The 9585-nt window shown below is 37.4% G+C and overlaps 1 protein-coding gene across 1 annotated transcript; it reads right to left on the bottom strand.

Annotated features, from left to right (window-relative positions):
* Nucleotides 1–1907: 1907 nt before the first annotated feature.
* Nucleotides 1908–9580, bottom strand: LOC115917998 (signal peptidase complex subunit 1-like). The gene is made up of 4 exons (XM_030986701.1): nt 9391–9580; nt 5396–5455; nt 4538–4624; nt 1908–3341 (listed from the first exon to the last, which is right to left on the bottom strand). Exons 1-4 carry the CDS (start codon nt 9421–9423, stop codon nt 3198–3200), a joined length of 324 nt encoding a protein of 107 aa, XP_030842561.1. The 5' UTR covers nt 9424–9580; the 3' UTR covers nt 1908–3197.
* Nucleotides 9581–9585: the final 5 nt, after the last annotated feature.

The following is a 9585-nucleotide window of genomic DNA, read 5'->3' on the forward strand; positions in this document are numbered from 1 at the left end:
GGTATTGATAAAGTATTGATAAATTATTGATGAATTTAAATGTTGATGTTATCGTCACATACCAGGATCAAAGTGAGTGGAATAATAAGAAAGGATCCCTCGCACATTCTTACTACTCCGCTCGGTCGCTTTGCCCCCCCCCCCCCCAATTGTAAGACCCATGTCCAGTGCCTCCGACCCTCAATTGACTGGACCCAAACTACGCGCTATATATATATATATATGCCACTAATGTTTATGAAGAATAACGTTATGTAAGCATTATGACAATATATAGTATATTTATGTATACTACATGATTCGTATACAATTAAGGGTATATTTGTTTATGCCGTATATCTTGTCTTACTGAACTACATATTTGTTTTATCCCCGTGTTTTAATATCACTATGCAAAAATAAATCACTTTTGATATACTGCCATTATCACAGCACGAAATTGCCTCTGTCATTATTTACTTGACGTTTATTAAAAGAGAATTCCACCTTGATACTAAATCGCCACTGCACTATATACTTATAGCTACGTGCGCCCTCTATATAGCAAACAATGCCATATTGGTGACCTTCCCCCATGGCCATGATCCTAGCTTTTCTTATGTTATAATTGAGAGCTGATTTGATGAGATAACCACCTGTCGGTGACCATGCAGGGAGGTCTAATCCCTCCTGGCCAAACTAGTGCAAAGGGGCTTTAAATTGGTTTTTAGTAGAAGCAGAAAAATAAGAAAAACAAGTCAGAGAAAGCTTGATGTAAAAACCGATTAAAAATATGAAAGTTGACAAATTGGGAACTCCGTGAGGTATCTTGCGAGCTCCCTCCAATTTACCCTGTATAAAAAAAACGTTAACAAATTATATATTCCTTTCAGACATTTGCTAACATACACCCACAGTATCCACATCTATCTATGTCACTGGAGCTATCTCACTCATACTTTCTCCTCAAAACTTCTTTTTATCCCATTTGAACATTCGAACTGAAAAAATATTGAAAATTTATTATGGGGTGTATTGGATCATTTTCGCTTGTCCCTTTCTGACCCTCTCTCTCCCACTCCCTCTCCCCTATTCCATTTCCACACTCTCTCTTCCTCCTACTCCCTTCCTTTCTTTCCCAGTTCAGTTCTCTCTCTCTCTCTCTCCCTTCCTCCCCTCTCTCCCACCCCTTCTTTCTCTCTCTCTCTCCCCCCAAACCCTACTTTATCCCTCCCTTCCTCTCTTTCTCACTTGCTTCCCGTCTTTTCAGTTCCCTCCCTCTCTCTCCCATTCCCTCCTCTCTCCCATTCCCTCCTCTCTCCGTTTCCTCTTTCACACTCATGGTTGCTCTTTGATTAATACAACTATTTAATCCATTTTGGGGGAAGTTTCAATCATTCATTCAATGTTCCTCTCAAAGAGCAATCAATGAAAACATCCGCAAAATACACAATAGACGTTCATTTATATACATGTAAGTTCAGATGATCTGTGAGATTGAGGGTTGCATGGTGGTGTGTATACATTCATAAGTTTGTGGTTTCACCATCTGGGTAATCCTGAAAAGGAGTGTTGGGTTTATATTATCTTTAAAAAAAATCTTCTTCCAAATCAAACAGTCCTTTGTAGGACTACCCTCATGGCGAGACCACAAACTTACAAATTTGAATAAGTTCATATGCCTAAAAATGCAAGTTTTATTATCAATGGAAGTTGATTAGCTGATTCAATGTCAAGGTTACTTGCACAAAGACCATTGTGTAACTTCTCTATCGTAAAAATAGGCTGATACTAATCCACAACTTGGTTGCCAATTTGCATTCAATTAAACTTATAGCTATTGATTATTAATGGCCTTGATCATGAACTTTTGCTTGTGTAACCAAAACCGCAAACTTGTTCATCTTCCTGCACTGATGGTCCATAATCTTTTGAGACATATGAAATTTATTTCCATTATTCAGTATTTCAAACAACCAAACTCCCAGGCACCAAGAATAAAGAAATTCATGAATATTCCATTCTCAATTTAACAAATATTTTAATTGGTAAATTTAGCTTATTGAGATATAAGTGCAAGAAATTTGGTACACACTACACAGTATTAAATCTTTAAGTCATGTAGCTAAGGAATGAAATAATCTTTATATACATGTACCAAAACAAATGAAGATGTCAGTAACAAGATTTCAAATCATGATAAATTTTATCTAGTTTGTCTTTTGAATATTTGTGGATGAGGAAAAAAGGAAATGAATGTACATGGTATACACTAAATAATTTAACCAAAGACAAAAAACATCAAAGACAAACAAATAATATTCATTATAAGAACGTACAAGCAACATACCAAAAAGGACAAAGAAAAGAAGACAAAAAATTGAATAGCAAAACAAACTATGAGCTCATGATTTTTTTTCAAAATGGATAATGATAATGATGTACAAGAGTGACCAGTACACTATTGTACTGCATATTATCCAGTGCTACCGTGTACGTGTTGAACAATAACATCAAAAGTATTTAAAACTGTGTCAGAATACAGATGTACTCTAATGGCATTGTCAGTTTGCTACATTAATTTAAAAAGACAATGATACAAACAATCACCGAAACAACATTGACAAAAAAGTGCTCACAATTATATTAAAAAGGTATTACCCTAAGACAAGTAGTTTTATCAAGCATACTTATGCAGTGAAATTGGGTGCACAAGACAGAATCCCTGTAGATTTTTATTTTCATACATCAAATCAGGGCCATATCTTATAAACAATTGCCATTATCCAAATTAAGTTATGTCCAAGATAAATTGCAAGAAAAATTTCCGCAAGTTACGGGAAAAAAAGAAGAAGAAGAAGAAAGAATAGGTGCCAGTGGCATATTAAAAAGAGACTATGACTGTTAACTCTTTATATGTGGCACAAATAATCTTCCTGTGCCACAATAGCATTTAAAGATCTAACTTGTCTAAAAAGAAATTGAAATACTTTTGCTAGCCTAAAGAGAAACAAAATATTGAATAAATGGGAACATTTAATGAAACATTGTGACAAATGACAATTCTATCTGGATTTGTCCTTCCATTGTGGCACAGGTAGATTACTTGTGAGGCATTGAGTTAACTTGTCTAAATAGAAATTGAAATACTTTTGACTAGCCTAAAGAGAAACAAAACGTCGTATAATGGGAACATTTAATGAAACGTTGTGACAAATCTATCTGGATTTGTCCTTCCTCTTCCCTGACTTCCTTGCTGATTGTGTCGTAGTTTCTGCTGGCGGCGCGATGGTTGCTTGTTGTTGAGGCTTCTGCCATGCGACTGGATTTCTCCTGTACATGGGCCAGGGTGGTAAGGTCAACTGAAAGACACAACAAAGACGCGACAAAGACATAATTATGGATCGACTCTAGGATGGTTCTACGACACATGCTCCACCAAAAATTCCTCCGCTGTCAATATCCTATACATCTACTACCAGTAACTAAATTTTGAACTTAAAGACCGTCAATACTACGGAGCCAGAAGGGATAAGACCACACAGCGAGGTCACTGACAGGTGGCTATCTCATTAACTCAGCTCTCAACTAACATAAGAAAAAGAGGATCATGGGGGACCAACAGGCATAGATTGGGGAAGTTTTCTATATAGAGGGAGCAAGTAGCTACAAGTAGGACAGTGGGGCTTTAAACCTAACCATAACCATAATCCTAAACCAAACCTAAAACCTAATTGAAACCCTTACCCTAACCCTTTATCCTTGGCAATGCAACACACAGTGTTGTCAGAGCATGGGTCACAGCACTTTTGGGGCTAAAACGAAATTTATGATTGAGCAGAACTTGTTCATGGTGTGCGACTGTGCATATTGCGAAACGATTCTAAATGATCTGAAATCTAAAATCTTCTTCTTCTTCTTCTTCTTCTTCTTCTTATATTCCCTTAGAGTTGGATAACAGCAGCAGTTTGCTCAGAATCAGAATGGTTGCTTACTTACAAGCATACACATGCTTTCTTAGCAGTCAAGTAAAAGAAACCATCAAATCAGACCAAATCAATTAGTCTATTATGTGTCAAAGAGGAGAGAGCATGGGCCATGAATCAAATTTGGAATGTGTCACACAGTAAAAGTTGACTATTGAGCAATTGAAAGTGATGAAAGAAAAATGGGGGGAATGACACATATAGATAATGTAATAAACTTCTGATTATAAAAAATTCCCAAAAATTTACAACACTTTAATTTTTTAATCTGATTTCCTCAAAAATTCTCTGATATGTTACTCTGCTTTTATTAAATCCAACTTATGTCATGGTGATCTTCTTCTGTGAGTAATTTGTCTGTTGTAGATTAGCATAATTTGCATGAACTGGGGGGCATTTCACAAAACTTGTCATCAGTAACAAATGACAGTTTTTGTTATAAGCTACTGAAATCCTTGCTTCTGATTGGTTATCAACAGATTTTTCACTGGTTTTGTCATTTGTCATTGGAAAAAGGCTTTGTGAAATGGGTCCCAGATGTGGATTATTTAAAAATATCGTTTGGTACTTACTATACAGGAAAGAACAAAGCCAGCACCAAGTATGTAGACAGTCTGGACGAACTGCTCACAGACATAACCCCAGACGAACCCTACAACCTAGAAATGAATACAAAGTAGAAAGTAGCTCTTTACATGTATACATATGCCAGTAATGCCACAAAAATAACTGAGATAACTTGTATGTAATTGATCTTTATATTATGTTTGTCTGTTATTTGTTATACAAAATGCCAAATTGAATACTAATAATAATAACAATACCAGTAATCTTCCTTTGCCACATTGTATTTATCATGGGATATATATACCAAAGGCTTCCAGAATATTAATCTGTTTCCAGTGCAAGATTAATCTATACCAATGATAAGAGGGTTCTCATGAAGCTAATCAAGACTAGAAATGGGTAATTTTGTAAAGCCATTGTGTTGCATAAAGTAATCCTTCTGTCAACTAGTGCACATTGTATGTGCAAAATGCAGAGTGCAATAGGGCAATTCAGTTTAATGTGCCACATATCACATATTGATAATGTCTTTTAAACATATATTTTCGTAAAAAAAACAAAGAATCTTGTGATCGGACCATTGAATAAGGGTTCATTCTGGTATCACATTGCACCGATTCACAAAGAAGATAATTAGTTCTCTACTTTTCATTTTATTTCATTTTATTTCAAAATCACTTGAAAGTATAACCCTTTAGTTTAAACTTTCAACTTTGTGTCACTTTTTTTTAAATGAATAAAAATGTGAAGCCCTGACTTTTTGTTAGACTGATTAACATTAGATGTCTGATCCAGACAATCGTAGATGAGGCCCATAGATCATTCTACAAAAACTTTAACAAATCTCAATGAAGATGACTTACCCCAAACAGCATGATTATTGCCTGGAATATCTGCTCCGCTAGTTTCTGTCCCGTATAATCCTGGCGAAAAATAGAATTAAAACAGAAAAGGAAAGTATTTATCATGCTAATATGTACCTACAAATGTATCCCAAATGTCTGAAAAGTCTGAAAAACAATAAACAGTGAAGAGATAAAATTGCTGAATGTCATTAATATCAGACAATTAAGGGTGCTAGATCTAGTAATCTCTTTCTAGATCTGGCCAATACAGTAGACTTTTTCCTATTTAGAAGACTGTCTATATTGCCAGAGTTTTTGGTAGCCTATTTGGGAGACAGTTTCGCATTTAGGGAACAAAATTTACTTTCTTTACATCTGTTGCAGATGGAAAACTTTGGGTCAACTTGAACATGTGAAAACTACATTTCTTACAAAAATCACCTCTTTACATAGACCGAAAGCTTCAGTCTCTATAATCGTCGGTTGTTCCACTGAGACTACGTCTGGCTCCACTAGACCTCCGGTTATAGAGACTGAACGACTGCCTATGCCAGCCTGTGTTGAACTTATTCCGCTAGATTTTAGCCGCTAGGCCCCTCCCACAAACTTGCCACGGCCGTATTGTTATGCCCCCAAAATCCCCCAAAATGTCATTTTACCTCGTTCATTTCCAATTTTAAATTAGGCCTAGGCTATAATACATCGGTTCCACTTACTAACTCGATTGATATAATCCGTTTAATGGTCCCTTTTAAGGAAATTATCGGTCAAAATCGACATCCATGTTGAAAATCTTGTAAGCCGTGTTAAACTCTCGCTGCCGTCAATCTCATCCCTTCTAGTCTACGCCGAAGGCAAAATGATTATGAAGGAAAAACTGTGATAACGCCATTACGAACGTGTAGATGGCGCACAGTTTTTCCTTCATAATCATTTTGCCTTCGGCGTAGACTAGAAGGGATGAGATTGACGGCAGCGAGAGTTTAACACGGCTTACAAGATTTTCAACATGGATGTCGATTTTGACCGATAATTTCCTTAAAAGGGACCATTAAACGGATTATATCAATCAAGTTAGTAAGTGGAACCGATGTATTATAGCCTAGGCCTAATTTAAAATTGGAAATGAACGAGGTAAAATGACATTTTGGGGGATTTTGGGGGCATAACAATACGGCCGTGGCAAGTTTGTGGGAGGGGCCTAGCGGCTAAAATCTAGCGGAATAAGTTCAACACAGGCTGGCATAGGCAGTCGTTCAGTCTCTATAACCGGAGGTCTAGTGGAGCCAGACGTAGTCTCAGTGGAACAACCGACGATTATAGAGACTGAAGCTTTCGGTCTACTCTTTACACTGCTTGCTAATCCTGCTATACATTTTAAATTTTATGATCCATACACGTTACAAATTCTGGAGGCCTTTTCTCAGGAACTGTTTAGAGTCTTTAAAGGGATCGTTTAACAATGCAGGCCTTAAATTAATCGACGGCCATCGACGGCCAGGCCGTCGATGCCCCTATGACTGGCCGCGGTGCCCTCCCAAAAAAAGATAAATTCACGGCCAAAAAGGCCGTGCCCTTTTTTTCAAACTGGCCGACGTGCCTTTTTTCCAACTGGACGTGCCCTTTTTTTTTTAAATTTGCGCACATAAAACCACCAATTGCGCTTAAAACTAGACGGCAAGGCGCAAGTGTTTTCCGTGAAAATGCGCCCATAAATTATTAGAACAGAAAAAATACACGAATCACGAACAGTTTGCCGCCCACGAGCTCTCTTCTAGCTTCGTATTTAGTGCTTTAATAAGGCGCAAGTGCCGTGAAAATGCGCCCTTTGTTATTATATAGGCAATGCGCTAGCGCACGCACGTTCATGCGATCGCATGATATGCATATGGTGCATGTTGTTGACGCACGCACGTACGTACGTACAAATCAAAGGCCAGGGTGCAGGATCAAGAAAAAAAATCGTCAAATGGAGAAATAAACAAGCATTCAAATAGTCATTAGAGATCTGTCGAGGTTTGTTTGTAGGTCTAGTTTATTATTTTATCTCAAATAGAATTTAGAATTATCTTATTAATAAGTTAAGAACACCTACGATGTTCTCGATCGTAATTACTCTCATTTTGCCACCAGCCGACCTCGCTTCAAAAAGCTACCCCGCCAGCCTCCCAAGACGAACGTTTCGAGTCGTTAAAATTACGCGCTGCGAGTCTCCGAGGGTGCATCGGTTTCGCTGGCAAACTTCCAGCCCGACAGCTTCCCACCAAAAGTGGCGAGAGTGTGTGTGCGAGGAACGATTTTGGTTTCGTGATTGCACGTTACGCAACTGAGCTGAGCGTGTCATTTTCAGCTGTCGAATGTCTATAAGGACATTTTTACATCTTATTTCATTAGTTAGGCCTATCTAGACCTTTCTATAACAGTTAAAAAGATAATTTCTTCAAATTTGCTCCTACTACCGAGAGAGTGGCGGAAGGTTTGTGTGTGAGGTGCGATTTTGATTTGGGATACCCGGCCCGGTAAACTTGCCAAGTCCTTCTGACTTTCGATGTTTGTGAAATTGACAATTTATTTATTCATTTGCTCATCAATATTTTTAGTTACTTTAGAATACTGTTTAATGTGCAAGTTTCATGTTCTTAATCAATCTTTCCTGTTCATATTGTTAAGATTAAAAAGTTATTAAATTGATCGTTCGATCTATTCACATTATGAAATTAACAACTCTCTTTGAACTTATGATTAGATAAGGGGCCTATCTGTTTTTGGAAAATTGCCCCTTGCTCTGGTAAATTCCTGTGGCAAAGGGCGACTTAAAAAAAAAATTGCCCCTTGCTCCTGGCTGCTAAATCTAAGGCTTGCGGGCCGCCGCCTTGTTTGTATGTACCGTAGACCTCTATACATTCTGTGAAGAAGCTGGTGCTAAAAGTCATGGGAAATTGATCCCACACAAGTTTCATAAAATACACATGACATCTAACAAAAGTAGAAACAATTTGTTTGACCTCATACTCGATGCCCTTTTTGTAAAATATTTTGGCCTCGATGCCCTTTTTGTAAAAATATTTTGGCCTTGGTGCCCTTAAAAATATGAGGTACTCGAGGCCAAACTGGCCTTGCCCTAAAAATGACGAAATTTAAGGCCTGCAATGTATAATCTGAGATACACGGCCCTATGTGTTATCAGTGTCTGAGATATGGTATAATATTGAAGCCCTAAAAAAATGGCGCTTCAAAATGATCAAGAAGTGCCTCAAAAAAGTAAAAATCTTTGAATGACTGGTTTTACCATACTCGTTTTCCCCAATAGACTGCAGTGTATTTGTAATTCCAATCACAAATATCTTGATAATCAGACAGGCAATCGGCTTGTAAAATTCTCGGGGTTCCTGACTGACCTTAAGGTTTATATTTATCATCGTAGCGTGAGCTAAATCCAGAATTTTGTTTCAGAATCTGAGACAAAGTTACCGGATCCCTTATCGCTATAACTTCTTGGACATCCCATTGAAACATGTGTTTCTAAGCTGTTCATGAGTTTGAGATTAATGATGGTTTTGAAAAACTGGCCAAAAGACCAGCATGCATGTACGGAAGCATGTAAGTACTCGAGGTAGTCCGAAATTACATCTAAGAGGTCAAAATTGTGGCATTTCGATTAGGGAGTATTGGCAATAGCAAGAATTTGCAAATACAAAAACGAAACCAAAACAAAGAGGAAAAAACACAAACCACGGCCACCATCGTCAATAACCCGATACAAATGACAAAACAAAGCAAAAAAACACTGGAATTTTTGCACACTGTATTATAAAACTTACACATTAGCGTACCGTACAAAAGTTATAGAGGTCTACCGGTACGTAGTTCTAAGTCAAAGTGAAAAAAACAATTCCTCTCATCTCATTCACATGATTCAGTCATTGTGCTAAAACTGGGTAAAAACACAAACTCATATCGCTTAAGGTGGGACCACACTAAATGACTAATTCAATTTTTGCAAACTTCCTTACCATATGGGTTGGTATGCTGTCCAAGAATCCCATTTTAAAGTCTGTGATGATGGTCTCTAGAATATTGAAAATTCGTGTAATAATTGCTAATCCTGGAAGGCAAATATTTCACCTTTGATGGTATTTTTCATGAAAAATCATAAACATACGTGTTCTTCCCGGCTGCTAAATTATAATCCTGTAGCGCCATCTACG

This window comes from Strongylocentrotus purpuratus, unplaced genomic scaffold, assembly GCF_000002235.5.
Source record: "Strongylocentrotus purpuratus isolate Spur 01 unplaced genomic scaffold, Spur_5.0 spur5_scaffold_16, whole genome shotgun sequence".
NCBI lineage: Eukaryota > Metazoa > Echinodermata > Echinoidea > Camarodonta > Strongylocentrotidae > Strongylocentrotus > Strongylocentrotus purpuratus.

Coding starts and splice junctions, on each gene's coding strand:
- LOC115917998 (XM_030986701.1), bottom strand. CDS start 9,423: ATGGGATTCTTGGACAGCATACCAACCCATATG. Junction 5,456..9,390: donor ACAGCATACCAACCCATATG/GTAAGGAAGTTT, acceptor ATTTTTCGCCAG/GATTATACGGGACAGAAACT. Junction 4,625..5,395: donor CAATAATCATGCTGTTTGGG/GTAAGTCATCTT, acceptor ATTCATTTCTAG/GTTGTAGGGTTCGTCTGGGG.